At 43.1% G+C, this 19,971-nt stretch overlaps 1 protein-coding gene across 1 annotated transcript in view; it reads left to right on the plus strand.

Moving 5' to 3' along the window:
* Nucleotides 1-2,599, plus strand: part of TMEM132E (transmembrane protein 132E) — a gene marked incomplete at both ends in the record, with an annotated part of 248,276 nt that extends 245,677 nt beyond the window's left edge. Inside the window, one exon of the mRNA XM_083351290.1 lies at nt 1,565-2,599. Coding sequence (XP_083207416.1) covers nt 1,565-2,599 — 1,035 coding nt within the window. The remainder of the gene's footprint in view (nt 1-1,564) is intronic.
* Nucleotides 2,600-19,971: the final 17,372 nt, after the last annotated feature.

The following is a 19,971-nucleotide window of genomic DNA, read 5'->3' on the forward strand; positions in this document are numbered from 1 at the left end:
CTTCAGACTGCAGAGAGAGGCCCATGGGATGGGAGGCTGCTTCACCTGAGAATATTCTCTGTAGACAGAGAACTAGGATGCCACGGGAAAGATGGAACTTGGGCTGAACAAAGTACATCTCAAAAATTTACCTCAGAAGACCTAATTTTTCTGTGTATTTATGTGGAAGGAGAACTCTAGTTCATCAGAGAGAGGCTGACTCTTTAAAAGATCCAGAGAAATATGTGCTTAGTGAGTTTTTTTTCTTTTTTTAGTAGATTTTTTTAATCACTGAAAATTACAGCAAAATTCTTCTCACGATATATTATCACGTCACTGGGTTTGCACAGTAAGCTGAACAAAATCAGTTAAAGATCTAGCGGTTGCATTTACACAACTTGCTAAACATCATTGCTTTTAATTGGTTAATGTTGTTGCTTAGCTTCTTGTGTGAACTCAACCTGCCTATGTATAGGAGAAGATAGCTTACTAGTGAAGGAAATTTTTACAAGATTTCTGTAGCCTCGTAAATGTTTATTTGATAGTTTGATAAAGTACATTATATATGGTCTACATATTCCAAATGATTCCAAGCAGTTTACAGAGTAAGCTGTAGAAAAAGAAAACATAAAACCATGGCAAAATATTTGATGTAACCAATAAAAATAAAATAAAATAAAAATCACAGAAGAATAATACCACGTCCAGGCTCCCTCCCTAGCAAGGGTGACATAAATAGCCTTCAAAAGGATGCCTTGCTATGTCTTCCCTGATCAGTGTGTATTGGCAAAGAAGCTTTTCTGAAATTGAGCTTGACAACTATTCATGACTTTTCTGTCCTGGTATCCCAAACATATCAATTGGTCCAGGTTGCTTGAGGGACTGTGTCACTCCAGTGGGATTGGCCCATCCCACTCATGCCGGCAGAGGAAGCCTGCTGTGGGTCCCGTCAGCCCAATTATTCTGGCTGGTGGGGTCCAGGAGGAGGGCCTTCTCTGCTGTTGCTCCTGCCCTCTGGAACATCTTGCCCACCTGCATGTGAGGTTGGCCCCAACCCTCCTATCCTTTTGTAAGGGCCTAAAGACCTGGCTCTGCCAGTTGGCCTGGGCCCCTATTGGGGGAACAGTGGAGGGGGTTGATCAAGTAACAACTGATCCCACCTCCCCCAATTCCCTCCCCACATGCCCCTGATTTTAATCTTGGTTTTAATTTACTCCCAATTTAAAATAATGTATCTTTACGTCTGTAAGTTGCCCAGAGTTACCTTATGGTAACTTGGTCGGCCAATAAATTTTATAAATAAATAAATTGGAGGAAAGATATTCCAGAATGTTCTGTAGTTCCTAAGGTAGGAGAGTTCTTAAATAAAGACTAAAAAAACAGAAACTCATTTTCTATTGAATGGAATGGTGAGGCATGCATTTTGAACTGGGCTGTCCATAACTAATAGGTTCCACTGTCCAGAGGTTGCATTGGGTCTGTGTTTTAAGCCCTTTGTGGTCTTCTCCGAGACTCAAAAATACATGCTTGTGCAAAAGCTTAAGGGATGGTTCCAAACAGTTTTGTCTTTTTTCCCCCCAAATAGGAAGCTCTGCTCAGTCTCTGGGTGTCGTACAGTGATGGCACGATTGCTCCCCTCTCTTTGTATGACCCAAAGGATTACACACTAGTGGTGACAAGCCAGGACAAGTCAGTGGTATCGGTGATGCCAGAGCGGACCTTCCCACTAGTGAGGGCTGAAGGGGAAGGGTCTGGAGAACTGATCAGAGCTGAGCTGCTGATATGCGAGAGCTGTCAGAAGACCAAACGCAAGAGCGTGCTGGCCACCACATTGGCCAATGTCCGCGTGCATTTCAGCTCTGAGGAGGAACCCACCTATGACTATGAGCCTGTCCAAACCCCTAGCCGACCTGGACGGGAGAAGAGTATGATTCGCACCACACCACGAGTGGAAGTAGAGTGGCCTCTGGTGCCAAGTCAGGAGAGTTGGGCACCCAGCGTCATCCTTCCAACCGAGGACTTCCCAACCATTCCCACTGGCTATGTGCAAGTCCCTCGAGGACTCACAGACCTGGAAATAGGCATGTATGCCCTGCTCGGTGTCTTCTGTTTAGCCATTCTGGTGTTCCTTATTAATTGTATTGTCTTTGTACTCAAGTACCGGCACAAACGGATCCCTCCAGAAGGACAAACCAACATGGACCACTCCCACCACTGGGTCTTCTTGGGAAATGGACAACCGTTGCGGGCCCAGAATGATCTTTCTCCTCAGCCTGAGAGCCCAGGCAACCCACTGGAGAACGTGCAGACCTGCTGCCATGGTGACCACCACAGCAGCGGCTCCTCGCAAACCAGTGTGCAGAGTCAGGTTCATGGGCGAGGGGATGGCTCTTCTGGGGGCTCCACCAGGGACCAGAGCGAGGACCCGCTCAATTCTCCCACTTCCAAGCGTAAGCGTGTCAAATTTACTACATTTGCCACCATGCCCTCCGAGGAACTGGCCTATAATTCTATTCCTATAGCAGACGAGGAGGACCTGGAGTGGGTCTGTCAAGACATAGGGTTGCAGGAGCCCGAGGAGCTGCACAACTACATCCATAGGATCAAGGAGATTGCATAATGGGCTGGACCCAACACTTACAAGCCAAGGAGAGAGAGATGTAGGGGATGCTCTCTCTGGGCTTGAAATGGCTAGATTACAGTGCCCCCCCCCCGGGCTCTCCTCTAGCCCTTCCTCTCAGTGGACAAGCCCAACTGCACGACCAGGAATGGTTTACAGGAAAACCAGACCTCTTGTAGAATGGGATGAATCTTTTCTTTTTTTCTTTTGGAGGGAGAGCAATTATGAAAGGCTGCTTGTGGTACATCTGTGGGTCACTCTGTATAGCTGAAGGTGACTTGGCTAGAGCAGGCTGGGTGCCACTACTCCACTGAAGTGGGGTTGGGGACTGACTGGCGCCGTCAAGCAGGCCAAGGGAAGGAAGTGTCTGAGCCATTGTTGGAATGAGCCAGAGTGTGCAATAGGTCCTTGCACCTGATGGGTTGCTTGGGGGAATGTTACTCCTTGCCTTGCCAACATCCACTGCTGCCTTTGCTGCCCGTCTCTCTCTGAAAGGCGATGCAATCCTTTGGTCTCTCGGCTTTTTTTTCTTGCACAATAAATGTTGACTCTTTAAAATAAATAATATTCAGGGATTCTGCTTGGCCCAGGGGGAGCCAAATGGAACAGTCTTCTGGTGTGTGGAGAGGGAGAAACCTCAGACCAGATTGCCATCAGACCCCACAAGGTGGCTGGGACTCACTGTTGCTACCCTGGGGAGGGGAGCTGAGAAAATGACTGCCCTCCCTTGCTACTCTAAACACCATCTTCCCCTTCTAATATGTGTATTGCTCCTTCCCTAGTTCCAGGCTCTTGTTTTTCCCAAAATTGTGTACTAAAATAGTAAGCCCACCCTCTTAACTCCAAGCAGGAGAGTGGAAATTAATCTTCCTGGAAGAAGCCATCTAATTTCCAAAGAGGAATCAAGTTCCTAACCTGCCTCATTTTTATATGTGGGATGTTTGGTCTTGAAGATCTTCCTGGTTGGCTCCTCCATCAGTTGACAGCCTTGTTAGGAATAGTTTTCCCTTCTTGTTGAGGCAATACAATGTTCCTAGAGAGAGGTGTAGTTACTAGTCTTTCACTGTCTGCACTCCCTGAATCCTCCCCTGTTCCCTGACTCCCTGTCTGAGCTTCTGTGATGTCCAGGAACATGGAAAACAAAGCTCTTCCCAAGCGTACAACAAGGCATAGATTGCACAAAGGGTCATGGTATAAATTAGAAAAGGGCAAGCAAGATGGGGTTAGGCATGATGATGATACCCTGATCAAGAGCCATTATATTCAGAGGGCTGAACTTTACATTTTTATTAAAAAGGGGGAGAGATCAGTCCAATCTAGCTGCAGGATTCTATTTTTTCCAGAAGTTCTGTCTACTTATTTTTCTCTTTGGGAAGGAGAGTTGATACTTGCCAGTGAAAATATTGGATTTGATCCTCAGAAGGATCATGATATCCCTGACAATCAGCCTGGTGGGTAGCCTCTGAGCAAAGTTGAAGAATCTCTGACATTGCTGTTTCTCAAGACTCCTGGGAAACTTTCAGATATTGGAATGGGAGGGGGGAGAAAAGGTACATATAAGCAGAGATCGGCAGAACAAGTAAGTATAAAATGATTCATTGGCGGCAAAACACCCTACATTAATTATTCATATACACAGCTGGAGCCTGAACTGTGTGTTACTAACCAGGAAAATTATCTTGGGGTCATAAAGGGTACATCGGTGAAGATGCTGATGTATATGAATGTTGTGGGAATGACAAACTCCAACTAGGAAAATAAAGAAAGAATTAAAGATCGTCAACATTGTAGCACACTTATATAAATCTAGGGTACGACCACACCTGGAAATCTAGGTATGGTTCTGGTTGCCATATTTAAAAATGAAGGTAATTGAGCTGGAACTACAGAAGTGGACAATCAAAGTGACTGGGAGTTGCATAAGCTTCTGATTTGTTTTATTTTGTTATTTATATCCACCGCATCTTACCTAGAAACAACTCTGTGCAGCTTACAACAGTAGAAATAAGGTAAAACATTAAAAATAAGGTCATAAATACTAACATTAAAATTAACAAGGCAAGGAAGGGAGCAAGCTACAAAAGGGCCGGAGGTAGAATGATTCAGGTGTATGCCATACATGGCATGAAGAAAGTAAATGGAAAAGTCTTTGTACCTTACTTCAAACACTACAACATGGATCATCCAGTGATTAGAAGGAAGTTAGAATGGAAAATTGTTTTCCACATGGCACATGCTTAGCCCATGAAACACTGAATTAGAGCCACCATGCTTTAGATTAAAGGCTATCAATCTCAAGATTATCTTTAAGTTGAGGCACCATGTCTTGTGGGGGCTAATGGCAGGAGATATGTCTGTCTCTACAGAGAAGCAAAATACTGGACTAAGACATACTTTGCCCCTAGAAGTTGCAATCACAATGCATCTGGAGAACACCAGTATTGCTGGCAATGCGTAGCATTCTGCAGAAGATGTGTGTAAAGCTGACAAACCAAGGTATGGAGCTAGAAGGTAAGATCAGTTGAAGTTAGGAGGCAAATTCCTTCTCCTTCAGAGCTTGTTCACCCACCTTCCTAGCCACCCGCTCAAAGAGGCGAGTATGTTAATAAAAAGGATTAATAATAAATAGCACTTTGCACTAGTTGGATGTCATGAGACCCTGATGGCACATATTATTTTGCTGTTAACCTTCAATACATCCCAAGCTGTTGGTGTTTCAGTGTTTGCTTTTAACAGAACTTCAGACTATGCAATGAAAAATCAAACTCTCATGTGGCAGAAATTGCAGTACAGTTACCACACACCTGGATGCCAAATGTCCCATGCCTGATTCCCAGTATGTCCAAATAAAGGAGGAGAGACAGCAGTGGCCAATGAGACTTCAAAGAGCCTGCAGTAGCCCTAGTATCCTTCAACAGCTTCTAGGGTTCCAAGGACTAGCTCACAAAGATCAATGGTCAATTATAATACCTCTTCAGTCCACCTGCCTAGTCATTAGGTCATTAGAGCCTTGGTGGAGCAGTGGGCTAATGCCTCCTTAAGTAACACCAGCTGCTTGCAATTAGTGCAGGTTCGCATCCCACCAGGCTCAAGGTTGACTCAGCCTTCCATCCTTCCGAGGTAGGTAAAATGAGGACCCAGATTGTTGGGGGCAATTAAGCTGACTTTGTAATAATGCCGCTGGGTGTGTGTGTGTGAAAGCCCTAATAAGCAGGCATATACATAGAATGAAGGCTACTGCTAAGCTTGTAAGCCGCCCTGAGTCTTCGGAGAAGGGCGGGATATAAATGGAATTAAAATAAATAAATAAAATAAATAAATGTGTTTCTCTTTATATCAGTGGCTGGGACTGTCAGGCTGAGTGTTACAATCCCTGTGTAGCAGCTTTGCATATGAGGTGCATTGCCACATCAGGTGTTCTCCAGATTATCCTAGGAAATTTAAAGTGGTGTGAGTGCAGTCACTTCCATCCCTCAGACCAAATCAGAATTAGATCAGTTTGTTCCCAAATTGTGTAAGTGTAGGCTTCGTTCACACTGCGTAATTCATTTCATTCCTAAACCCATTTTCTGGGTCTAAAGGACATTGATCCACTAAAAACCAAAAGGGCTGTTAATGTTAATATTAAGCTTGTTGCAAACATGCCATAGAATAAATTCACAGCATGCAGAAAATCCTGTTTTCTTGCTTAATGGGTTTTTCCAATCCAAGGCTTTAATACAAGGTAGAGCTCCCATTTTGGCTATGATTCAGGAATAAATGCATGCTTTGGAAGCTGGATACTGTGTTCAGTCAATGAGCTCTTTGAGATCTTTGCTTTAGAGTCCGTGGACCGACATTGGGCCACAGTATGCCAGCAACTGGGCCTTGCAAACGAGTGAAGCCCCCTCTGCGGGATGCAGGCAGCATGCAAAACATACCCATTCCACGGAAAAACCTTTATCCATGGAACTAATCCCCGGTGTCTGAAAGATTGGGAGTCACTACTTTAGAGTTTGGGAAGCAACTGTTCCTAATTAACATACAAGTAGTTTTCAACTTACAACAGTTTGCTTACTGGCCGTTGAAAGTTACAATGGTACTGAAAAATGACTTAGGACTTGCAGCATCCTCCTGGTCACATGACCAAAATTTGGATGCTTGGCATCTGGTTCATATTTATGACAATTGCATTGTCTCGGGGTCATGTGATTACCTTTTGCAACCTGACAAAGTCAATGGGGAAGCCAGATTCACTTAACAAATGTGTTACTAACTTAACAACTGCAACAATTTACTCAACCATGTCAACAGAAGTCAAAAAATGGGGTAAAATTCAGGTGACAATTGTCTTGCTTAACAACAGAAATTTTGGGTTCCATTGTGGTTGTAAGTTGAGGACTACCTATAATTGCAAATTGCACACTTGTAATGAATGGACATCATCCAGGCATCTTGGGAGAATTTGGGGGCTGACATAATTTTGTTACAAACTCCAATTCTCTGGCTGAGCCCACAATAGCACACTAAACAGAATAATAGGTAGTCCTCTACGTAGGACCGTAATGGAGTCTGCCCATTACAGTTGTATGTTGTAATGGTCATAAATCTTACTAATTTACGTTTTTTGCGGTTACGTGAATGCGTTTATTAAGCCAGATTCTCCATTGGTAACTAGCAAAGCGCTTGAAGATCTGGACCAGCCTAAATAGCAGTTGCTTTAATCCAGGCACTCCTGACTATTGAACATTAGATATCTATTCTAACCAGACATCTAGGTTTTTTTTCTCAGTTTCTAACACACACACACATTTTACTTTTAGATGCAAAGTGGATATGATAAGGAAGTGATAAGGAAATATGGTGAAGGTGCCAGAGGAAATATGGCTGCTCTCTGCTTCTTTACTAAAAGTTTCCACTCTCCCCAGTCTTTCCTTGTAAGACCTATTGTCATCCCCTAACCTGTTCTATTTTTTTTTAAACATCAGACTTAAAATCTGATGCCAAGACAGAATAACTTGAGAGTCTAACCCATGTGCATTAAAGTGGTACTATTACTTCCTCTGATTTAGAAATATTCATTTCAAATCCCAGGGATAGTTACATGCTACATTAGCTAGTGAATTGGTGAGCAAAGTCTGGGATGTATGATAGCACTTAATGAGCAGCCTGATAGTTTTATTTTGGGGCCACAAAATGTGGTGATAAAAGGTTTTCTGTAGCCAAATGCTCACACCGTTGAAATAATTTGGAACCAGACTTAAGATGCAAAACACCCTCTCTGGCCTTTTGCTAAACATTTTACTAGCCCCTCTTTGCTAGCTTTCTTCTTGAAATGCTAGCAATCAATATGGCAAAAGTTAATTTCCATCATTTGGAAAAGGAGCATATGGTTTAAGCAGCATTGAGTGTGTGCTGTGCAATCTGGGCTGCCCTCAAAATAGCCAAGAAAAAGGGAAGTTTGGCTGCACGTATGAAATTGCATTTGGCTGTGTGGATTATGTTGGAGGATCGTGATCTAAATCTCTTGATCTCCCAATCATACTGACACCACATGTGTGTGTTTGTGGTATGTGTGTGTGTGTGTGTGTGTGTGTATAATTTCTAGAAACAAATGACATTTGCACATTGTTCTTTTGGAATTTTCTTCTGGAATCTGATTTCTAATAAGTGATGTATTGTTCTTTTTAAATTTTATTTTGAACCACAGTAGTACTCATGTCTGAAGCAAACTGTATGAATCATTTAATGTGATTGCACACATGATCATCTTGAATGTTATCTGTACTCTCATGATGAAGCTGGACACGAGAGTTTTATATGGAACTTCTGAGGCATTGTTACACTGAAGAAATTGTAGATTAATATCACCAGCAAAGAAATTTGATACACCCTAACTGACACTTAATATAATCAAGAGTTGGCATGCAACAGCAATTTGTCACAGCAATTTGGGGAAAAAAGATATAACTCCTGGTAGTCCTTGTTTAATGACCATTCATTCAAAAAATATTTGAAATTATGCTGACACTGAATGATTCTATACTTAACCATTCAAGGACAATGGTCCTTGAAGTTATGGCCATTGCAGCACCACTGTGGTCATATGGAGGAAATTTGAGCACTTTCAATTCATCTTACAACTTACAACCGCAGGGGTGTGTCAACTTCCTCCACCTACCTATATCCCCTCCCCCATCTCTGTCCTTTTGGGCACCCTGGACAGTGGCATTTCTTGGGGTCAGCATTGGAGCTGCAATGGACTCCTAGGGCTTATAGCAGTTGTAGTTGGCCATCACTGCTACCAGACCTCTGTCCCCAGGGCTGCTGCCAAGGAGTGTCATTGTGCAGGGTGGCCAAAAGGGAGATGAGATAGGTGGGTGGGGGAAGTTCAAGAGGAGGCATTCCCTTACCTTGGGGACCAGGAGGGACCAAGCTGGGGATGACTTGGCCTAGGGTGGGTCCTTACCTAATGACCAATGGAATTTGGTTAATGATGGCAACAAAGACTGCCAGGATTGTCATTGGTAAGCAATGTGGCCATGTGACACCACAATTTATGACCGCATCACTTAGTGATGGAAATTCCTGTCCCAATTACCATTGTTAACCAAGACTGAGCTGTATAGCTCACATTACTGCATTTCTGAGTGTAGAAAGCTGAACATACTTTGAACAGAATGCCCTGAAGCCTAAGGAAATCTCAATAGGTGGACAGTGTAAATCTATTCTTTTCTTACACATTGCAAACCAAAACAAAGCGATGAATGAATGGGTACAGTGTGAGTTAATAGCTTCTGGGTTTTAAGCACAACAGATTCATATGTGGCCTGGCTACAATATCAGCTCTGAAAATTGCTGAATGAGGTTGGTGAGTCTCATGAGACAGCTATGGCAGTAGGGCAAGTGATGCCCTGTGCATTATGATATCACTAGCCAAATATTGGAAATCGTGTACAGATAGTCCTTGACTTATGACTACAACTGAGTCCAAACTTTCTGTTGCTAAGTGAGACAGTTGTTGAGTTTTGCTCCTTTTTGTGACCTTTCTTGTTACAGTTGTTAAGTGAATCACTGCAGTTGTTAAGTTAGTAACACGGTTGTAGATGAATGCAGCTTTCCTATTGAATTTGCTTGGCAGAAGGTCACAAAAGGGGATCACATGAACCCTGGGACTCTGCAACCGTCATAAATATGAGTCAGTTGCCAAGCATCTAAATTTTGGTTACATGACCATGAGGATGCTGAAATGGTCATAAGTGAAAAATAGTCATAAGTCACTTTTCAGTGCTGTTGTAACTTTGAATGGTCACTAAATGAACTATTGTATGTCAAGGACTATCTCTAATGCATAATTGTTGCACAATAGCACATATGACAACATTGGAGTTTCTACCAGATACTTGTGATGGTTTTGAGACTACTTCACAGCACTGGTGAGTGTTCAGTGAATATGTATATGACCATAATAACAAAAATACCATCTTATTAAATTTAGGATTTAAAAATTAAGGAAATTAAAATGAAAAATCTGCAGGGATCAAATGAATATCTATAGGTTTGATATTTACAAACTTACTATAAACATCTGAAATACTAGATTGATCTGAGAAATCATGAGAGGGGGTAAGTCCTTTACTGAAATCTGTGAAAGAATTTTTATGTTGGATATTCACATTGAAATCAGCTCTACATCTCAGGTGATATAAGAACAACAGAAGACATTGCAAGTCTATCCTAACTCATCCTCAGTCCCAATTCATTCAATCTGCAAGATGCAGAGTGTGGATTCTGTTGAAACTGGTGCAGGCAAAGCAATTCACAAATACAATCACCTGAAGTAAGAAAGAGTATTACACTTGGTGATCTCAAATAAAGTCATCTTGATGTTCACCCATATCATAAGTACCATAAAATCTACGATTTTTCTGCATTGCTTTCAGTGGGCATTTCTACCACCCTGAGGGAAAGAAAATCAACTGCATCAAAATGAAACTTCATGTTTCATCTCTCAACAAATATTGATTCAATAATCACTTACTTTGTTTACCTCGCATGTCAATCGTAGATTTGACTTCCCTTATTGGTTCCAACAATGAAAGGCAAGTCCAATTAGGTGCATCCTTAGTGGGCTCAAAAAAGGCAAGGTGGTGTCTATCAATGCACCAATGAAACACCTTACACCTGCCATCATGATATTTATATTTTAGTTTTCTCAGGGGAGCCTTGGGCCCAATCTAATTTTTCACTAAATGATAGCCCCAAACCCATCTTGTGCATTTTGGCTTCATGCCATAAGATAAATAAGACCATAGAAGCTTGTTTTTATAAACAACATTAAATAACCTTTGAATCTGGTCTGGGTGAGTCCTTGATGGGCAACAGTAGCTTTTGCCATTGAATGAAAGAGCTCTGGCAGATTAAACTAATGAAAAGCCCTTGCAATTACATTAAGGCAATCTAATTCCCTTTGTCTAATTTTAAAGGCTTGTTCTGATGTTTAAAAAGCCACATGCAAATAATGGAACATAATAAAAATGTAATTGCATTAAGATATGCCAACAAATATCACATTTTTCCCAGCGGCTTGAATCTGTTAGGTTTCAAACTATACATAAATCATGTAAACAAAAACTGAGACTATTTATTTAAATGCATTATAGCCACCTAACCCCTATGGACTCTCAGTGATGTAGAACCCCTCTCCCCAAATCTATAAAAACAGGTAAAATGCAAACCACATTAAGAGTCTAGAATAAAACTATCTAAAAACGACACAAACAAACCCCACCCAAAATACAACAATATCAATAGAACAGAATATATGTAGCTCAGGATTGAACTGTGGGGTCCTTGGTGCTCTCCAAGCTTGGTTGTTTTCTTACAGATGTTTCATTACCAACTAGGTAACATCAGGTGACCTCAGGAAGTTCTGATGAAGTTGCTTAGTTAGGCAATAAAATGTCTGCAAGAAAACAACCAATCGGGGAGGAACCTCATAGGCCATCCAGCCAATCCTCTCTTCAGCTCAGAATCTAGTGCTAAACAGCTTCTCGGCATCTTCTCAAGGGCCACCTTACACTATCTGAAGACAGTGTCTGGGGTTATCCATCATTTAAGGTATTATTTGTCTTAACCAAATTTCTACATAGCACATAACGTTCTAAGCCAAAATCAAACTATAACATGGCTTACTTCATACAACATGCTAAATAACCATTGGGGACCAAAGACAATTTGGAATTTATAGGAACTCTAAGTAAATGACATCCATGGTGAGTATGGCTGATTACCAAACACCCAACCAGCCAATCTCCAGAATGCAAGCAGTTGATTTACTTTCATGTAATGGTCTCTTTCATCTGGACAGAAACACTCTCTCTTCCTCCCCACATACCTAAAAGCACTGGACTGCAACTACCCACTTTCTCTCCATCACCATAAAAAAAGATAGTGCTGCATTTTACATTACGTTAGATCCCCATAATCAACTTGGACTCACAACTCCTGCTTAAAGGATAGGTCACAGCTGTAGCCAAGAAGACCTTGGCACAGCTTCATCTGATGCACCAGTTGCACCCATTCCTGGATCAGGAATCCCTCCAGATGGTCATTTGAGCCATGGTGGAGCAGTGGTTAGAATGCAGTATTGCAGGCTAATTCTGCTGACTACCAGGAGTTTGATTTTCACCAGCTCAAGTTTGACTCAGCCTTCCATCCTTCCAAAGTTGGTAAAATGAGGACCCAGATTGTTGGGGGAAATATGCTGACTCTGTAAACTGCTTAGAGAGTGCTGTAAAGCACTGTGAAGCAGTATATGTCTAGGTACTATTGCTATTTATGTCCTAATCCTGTCACAGTTGGACTAATGCAATGTGCTCTATGTGGGGCTACCCTTGGAGACCCTTTAGAAGTTGCAGATGGTTCAGAATGCAGCAGCATGCGCAGTGTTGAGCATGCCTTGGTATGCTCATGTGACACCATTGCATTGGAAGATGCACTGGTTACCAGTAGTTCTCTGGATGCAATTCAAGATACTGGCTATCACCTAAAAGCACTTTATGGTGTAGGGCCAGGTTATTTGAGGGACCACCAATCTCCACTGGTCTCTGTCCATCTTGTAATTTTTTAAAAAAATCCCATTTATATCCCGCCCTTCTCCGAAGACTCAGGGCAGCTTACAATCTAAAGCACAAATCAATGTGCTTAGCAATAGCCTTCATTCCATGTATATGCCTGCTTATTAGGGCTTTTGCCCCCCCCCCAGTGGCATTATTACAAAGTCAGCTTATTGCCCCCAACAATCTGGGTCCTCATTTTACCTACCTCGGAAGGATGGAAGGCTGAGTCAACCTTGAGCCTGGTGGGACTCGAACCTGCACTAATTGCAGGCAGCTGGTGTTACTTAAGGAGGCATTAGCCCACTGCTCCACCAAGGCTATGCTATGGGTCCCCTTGATTTACGGGAAACCAGGCGGTGTGCCTTCTGTGCTTTGGCACCTGCTCTATGTAATGATTCCCTCCCAGAGATCTATTTAGCTCCCATCCTGCTAGTCTTTAAAAGCTTGGCTGTTTACTCAGGCTTTGGGGCAAGGTGATTATGCATCCCTGGATAGTTGGTGGTTGTATAATTGTCTGGATGCTTAGAGGTTTTTTTTTTACTATTCTCTTATTATATTCCTATCCCAGGGGTAGGCAACCTTGGCTCTTTTATGACTCATGGACTTCAACTCCCAGAATTCCTGAGTCAGCTGACTATCCCTGTCCTATCCTAAAGATGCTTTTTCACAAGCTGAAGAAACTTCTTGGATGAGAAGCAAAATGTTAAGTTGTGGGTTCCTGAGTGCAGGAAGGAAGACACGAGGCTGAGTACAAGATAACACATACTTTATTCTTGCTAGAACTGTACTGGAACTTGGGCTGCAACCAGCCACAATATATAGTCTAGCCCCTAGGTGGCAGCCAATAGGTTTGAACCCACTCTTGCCGCTTGGGGATAACCAATTGCAGGATCGGAGACAGCTAGTGTGGGTTGCTGGAGAGCCATTAGCTGCTCCAGCAACGCACGTGGTGTAACACCACAAGCCCAATACATAACACAAAATGTCTTCAAAGAAAAACAAGAAAGTCCAGTTGCCTCGTGAAAAAGCATCTTTGGGATAACTATGACCTGGATGACTGAGAATCTCCATAAACATTTATTATTTTCCTACTTTTAAGTGTAAGCTGCTGAGTCATTCTGGAACCAGGCAGCTTCTAAACCTACTAAATAAATAAACAAGCAAATAACTTTATAACATAGTGCTATGCAGTGCTTTTTTTGTAAAAAAAAAAAAGGTGCCAGAATTCACGCACAGCTCCAGCTCCAGTCAAAAGCCCTTTATGGAGGGGGGGACTGCTTTAGGGAGCTTCTGAGGTGCAGATCACGTGAGCAGCATCAGCTGATGGACGTAATTGCCGCGGCTTTTGAGAGGGCGCTTGTTCGGAGCCGGCATGTATTCTGCCAACTCGTCCTCCTCTGCCTCTGATGACACAGAGTCTTCCTCTGGAGCCAGAGTGACAAAGGCAGCAGTGGTGCTGCTGTTTTGAGAGCATGCCTGGTCCTTCAAAGAGATTCACTCCGGGAGCCAGTCCTGGTCCCTGGTGGCCAACACGGGGGTGAGGACAGGTGCGGCAGCGGCGGGAGCCCCATGAACCAAGGCAGAGAAGAGGATCTGATTTCAGGGCTGTGGAAGTGTTTCTGGGTCGACCTTCAATGCCCCCAATTTCCCTGGGCAGCTTTCTTTCACTGAGCCAGAGCTTTACTCGCACTGGCAGCTTAGAAGGAGCCAGTTCTTCCCTTTAAAAAAAGGTGCCAGAATGCCATTCCGTGTGTTCTGTGACAGAAAAAGCACTGGTGCTATGAATCCAATTCTTAAGGTTCATCTGGCCATGGCAAACCATTAGCTAGTTAGCAGGGCATAAGAAATGTTTCCTTTCTCTTGAGACTTCAGAAAATTCAGACACGACAATAATTATCTACATCCTGGATGCCCAACTTATGGGACTAGTGGGCATTTATGGCATGTGAAAAACATATGAGATGCGAGGAGCATCTCATAAAACAGCTGCTGCTTTATCTTGCATCTTACCCATTTACAAAATGACCTTTGAGCAGGGAGATAACGCAGTTACAAAACCCCATTTAGCAGGCTGCTTCCTGTCACTGCTTCCTGCTACTCCTACTTATCTTTGTGTTACTTCTGGGCAACTGTGCACCTCTGAAATGTATTTATTTATTCAATTTCTATAGCCACTCATCTCAGCCAAGTGACTCTATAAACCTACAAACAGTTAAAACAATTAAGAATAAAAACTCCAACTCTTCTAATCAGGATTCAACTAGATGCATAGGTTTTTTTCTTCTGCCAATGATTATAGTTATTGCTTTGATGTCCCTCCTTCTCACTCGTTCCCATGTGAACAGTTCTATGATATTGGGGAATAGACTGTGGGAGCCAATTTGGTCATGGTTAAGGCACCAGGCTAGAAAGCAAGAGGCTGTGAGTTCAAGTCCCACCTTATGCATCAAAGCTAGCTGGGTGACCTTCAGCCAATCACTCTCTCTCAGCCCAACTCACCTCACAAGGTTGTTGTTGTGGGGAAAACAGGAGGAGGAGGTTGTATCAGATATATTCGCCACCTTGAGTTGTTTGTGAAAATAATAAAGGTGGGATTCAAACAAAATGAATAGATTCTGTTACTGGGTGACAGCCAATGTATAATGTTTAGATTTAAAAGTGCAGAGCTTCTGCAAATATTAATTTTTAGAAAATTATATAATCTTTTGTCAATACAAAGTTATCTCAGAACAATTTATGAGGCATATTAAAATCATATAATCACGCACTCCCCATTGCCGGCAATGGGAAAAAAGTCGTGATACGTCGTGACACGTCACGTGACATTGCAAGTTTGACAGGCCTGTTTTATTCTGAGCAAAAAGGAGCTTTCTGCATCATTTCTATGGCATAGTAGCAGAGACTTTTGTAGACCAGGAGGTGGGGAGGTAGCTAGCATGTAACTCCATGTTTTTGAATCTTAGCAACTAAGATGTGTGGACCTCAACATCCAGAGTTTCCCAGCGAGAAATTTATGCATCTAACAGTTGTTGAGATTTTGCAAAGTCTGATATACTGTAACTGAACACTGATGTGGAATTCTCCAAAGCTAGGGGAGGCCCAGTGAAGTTTATTCTCCCCAGTCCTTTAAGCCTTCAAGCAGGAGATCTTATACCATTTCAGACAAATGGTTGCCCAATCTCTTCTTAAAAACCTCCAGTGTTGGAGCATCCACAACCTCTGGAAGCAAGTTGGTCCAGTATTCTTTAGAATAGATAATTTAAAACCACCCTCTTTAGATCCTAAGCAGTCCCAAGTAGAACTCAAAGTAAAATTCAAAATAAAATGCCTAACCAAGAAAGTAAATAGTTATAGCTGCAGCAGTTGGAGACTTGTTCTGCTAATCCAGGGGTCTTCAAATTTGGCCCTTTTATGACTTGTGGACTTCAACTCCCAGAATTCCTCAGCCAGCATGCCTGGCTGAGGAATTCCTGGAGTTGACGTCCACAAGTCATAAAAGGGCCATGTTTGAAGACCCCTGTGCTAATCTATCACCAACAGTCTCTGTAGACCAGGGGTGTCAAACTACTGGCCCACGGGCTGGACACGTCACACGGAAGCTGTGCCCACCCCATTGCCAGCAATGGCAAAACAGTCTCAATATGTTGCGCAACATGACGTCACAAGTTTGACATGTCTGCTGTAGACTCTTCAGCCTCAGCTGTGGGTAAATAAGAAGCACCTCGAGTACAGTAATTTTGCCTTCCTTTATTTAAAAGTCTTTCTTTTAAATGACTTTCCAATTTAAAACACTAGCTGTGCTCTTTCCCTGGTCAGTCTGTAGCCTGGCAGTATTTATTTATTTATTTATTTGTTTGTTTCGATTTATATACCGCCCTTTTCCCGAAGGACTCAGGGCGGTTTACAGGGCAAATTAAAACAGTGCAATGTACAAATTAAAATTAAATTAAATTAATAGCCCCAAAACAGTTTAAAATTTAAAATTTAAAATCATTAAAACCCCTCAGTCCAGGCTGGCTAAATCTTTGAGTGGTCACTAACTGAACTGTTGTAAGTCGAAGACTACCTGTATATGTCAGGGCTTTTCAACCTTTTCACCAATTGTACCGCTTTTAGAATATGGCAGTATTCAAGTACCACCAGTTGTCTAGCAAGGTGTCAAAAACTTGTCCAACCCCCCCCTGGAAAAAAGTGATAAAGTACAGGTAATCCTCACCCCCCCCCCTTTGTTATAATCTCTTCCCTCACTTCCCTCACCTGCCTGTGTGCGTGCAGAGGCTGAGGCAGAGGCAGAGGAGAACGCAGCGGCGCATTTTCCTCACCGTGTGGAGCGGCCAGGCGAGGCAAACCGGCGACGTGATGAACCTGCCTGTGCACGCGCAGAGGCTGACATGCATGCAGTCTCTTTTGCCTCAGCCTCTGCACGCGCACAGGCAGGTTCAGCATGTCACTGGTTCGCCTCGCCTGGCTGCTCCACGTGGTCAGGAAAATGTGCCGTCTGCCAAAACCAGGCTGGGATCTGGGCGGCATAGCGCAGGTAATGTGGACTCTCACGCCGCTTGCAGCGTCCCCTCCCCTGGAGTCCACAAGTATGTGAAAAGTGCAAGGGCCATTTGCTGGTCTCCTTCAGGGGATGCCTGTTTTTCCCCTCCTTCATTACAAATATTTTCCCATCACTCTGCTCTTAACACTATGCAGCTCTTGTCCAGCAATTTACAGTGGCCTTTCAAGCCATGGCCACCAGCCGCACGGCCACCAGCCATGCTGGCAGCCTGTCCCCCTCCCCTTCTCTCTTCCTGGGCACGGAGGTGGGGAGCGAAGGAAGGGACAAGGAAGGAAGGAAGGAAGGAAGGAAGGAAGGAAGGAAGGAAGGAAGGAAGGAAGGAACAATGAGAGGGAGGGAGGAAAGGAAGGAAGGACTCTCATGCTGTGACCCTTCCCCAGCTGTGTTTCTCACTTGTTTGTTGCTGCCACCCATGTGCAAACCCAGCCTGGTTTTTGTCCTCTTCTCTCTCGCCTCTCCTCCTCCTTCTTTTACCTTCGGTGCAGCTCCTGCTGACTCTTCCTCGTCCTCCCAAGGCTCTTTTATTTTTCTCTCCCTCTCCTGCCCAAACTGCCTCCTTTTATAGCCTCTCCTGTCTCTGCACCCCCTCCTCCTCCTTTCTCTTCCGGGTGTGTCGGAAGTGCTGATCCTGGGGCCCAGCAGCCCTGCAGCTCCCCAGGACTCTCTCAAGGCAAGTCCTGCGCTGCACCGCTTTGGCTTGTTCCCTCCCCCGCTACCCTGGGCTGGGCTGGGCAAGGCCGTGTACCACGTGTCAATGTACCACATGTGGTACTTGTACCACCGGTTGAAAAGCCCTGGTATACGTCATCTGGACCACAACTGGAGTTCAGTTCTTTTAGTGCAGAAACAGAAGAGCCAAATTGTACGCCTCACTCAAGTAAAGGAGGCATGAAATTATGTTAAGAAAAATATCGTCCTTTTCATTTCAAATGTGTCCTAACTTTTTCTACTTCTGCTGTCACCTTAGCAAGGCTGCCGTTAGCAACCCAACAACCATTTCCCCTTCCCCAGCGATCATATTTCTGGAGTGGCATTATGGCTTTGAGAAAGCCATTAAAAAAAGGGCGAAAAGACTTTTGCAGGATTAACAAGATAAGGAAAACATGTAGACTGTGACTCTGAAATTCTATCTAATCCCTTAATAATAGCTCCATTCTGGGTCACGTGACTGGAGAAGAAAGAGGGAGGGGGGATTTTAATGGAGGAGCTGGCAGCATTCTGAACAACCACCAGCTGCATCTTCCATAGGTTTTGCATTGGTGAATTCATTTTCTCTGCAGCACAAAGGGCCATTTCTGACGTTGATCTTTTTTTAATTGGCTTCTCAGCCACCCTTAATTTGGCTCTCTGACCATCAGCGTAAGTCTCTGCAACAGTGTTTGTCAACCTGGGCAGCTTGAAGATGTGTGGACCTCAACACCCAGAATTCCCCAGCCAGCATTCTGGCTGGGGAATTTTGGGTGTTCTGGTCCACACATCTTCAAGCTGCCCAGGTTGACAAACACAGTTGCAGAGACTTTATGCTGATGTTCAGACAGAATCTGGCCTCCTTGGCATACATTTCTTTCCAACATTCTGTTGGGCTGGAAAGAATAATAAGATAGAGAAAAGCAGGCAGAGTGTAGCTTTTGGAAATCTCTCCTATCCCTTTGCTAGTCATAACCATTAGAAGGCATCTGTATTTTCTTCTGCGAAAGAAAGTAATATGTGCTGCCCTTGTTCTTGCTTTTTTGTGTCAGTGTGGGAAGCACAAGGCAGGCAGGCAGCACACAAGCTCTTGAGTTATGTGACCTGGATGGAGAGTGGCTTAGAAAGGAACGGACGACATCTGGAGCTGCTGCCAAACTATTCCTCCCACAGCGATGCATTGGGAAAGTCTTTCTATATGTTTTTCTCTGTAACGTCAAGCTGGATTCAGCCAATTTTTTAACTTGATTTTAATTTTGTTGGCTTCTCCTACCACACACACCAGACTTGGTCCTTTTCGTTTTTAGAGAGTTTTCCTTCTGAACTATACTGATGGACAGGAAATCCCAATACCCTGTATATCATTTCTTCTAATATTCCTTTGGCTTGGAAAGAATCAAAATGAGTTTGATTTATTTCAGAGTGCTTCTAGGCAGTTTAATCAATTCAAACATGAGGTTTTTCTTATCTGTTTGATCCAGATGGTTCTGCTGGTGAAATTCCACAGTGGCTGGAGATTAGGGAAGAATTTTTGCTTTTAAGTTAACTTTTTTTAAAAAAAAAATGAAATGGAAGGGATTTGATAAAATGGATAATATTTTTGCAACCACTGAAATAATGGGGTTGAATATTAATTTCTGCGAAAGTAGTGAAATTAAATAATGTGAAATTAAATAATGGGAAATTAGTTTCTTAAGAACTTAAAACTAGTTTGTTGTAATAGTGAAACAAAACTGTGCTTTATGTGTACTAAACACCTGAAAGAACATTTTATACAAGTTGGCTGCAATTGCCTTGTTGTTGAAATGCGGTTCAGGAGTTGAAACATCAACTCATATAGTTTGGTCTTGTCTTATATTACTGTCACATTTTGGACTGAAGTCAACAGGGTTGCTAGTACAATTGAATTGATTGCTATGTACTAAAGGTTCCTCTAGGCCAGGCATGTCAAACTCGCGATGTGATGTGACGTCACGTGATGTATTGTGACTTTTTCTCCATTGCAGGCAATGGGGTGGGCG

Source organism: Vipera ursinii (assembly GCF_947247035.1).
Source record: "Vipera ursinii genome assembly, chromosome: 1".
Lineage (NCBI taxonomy): Eukaryota > Metazoa > Chordata > Lepidosauria > Squamata > Viperidae > Vipera > Vipera ursinii.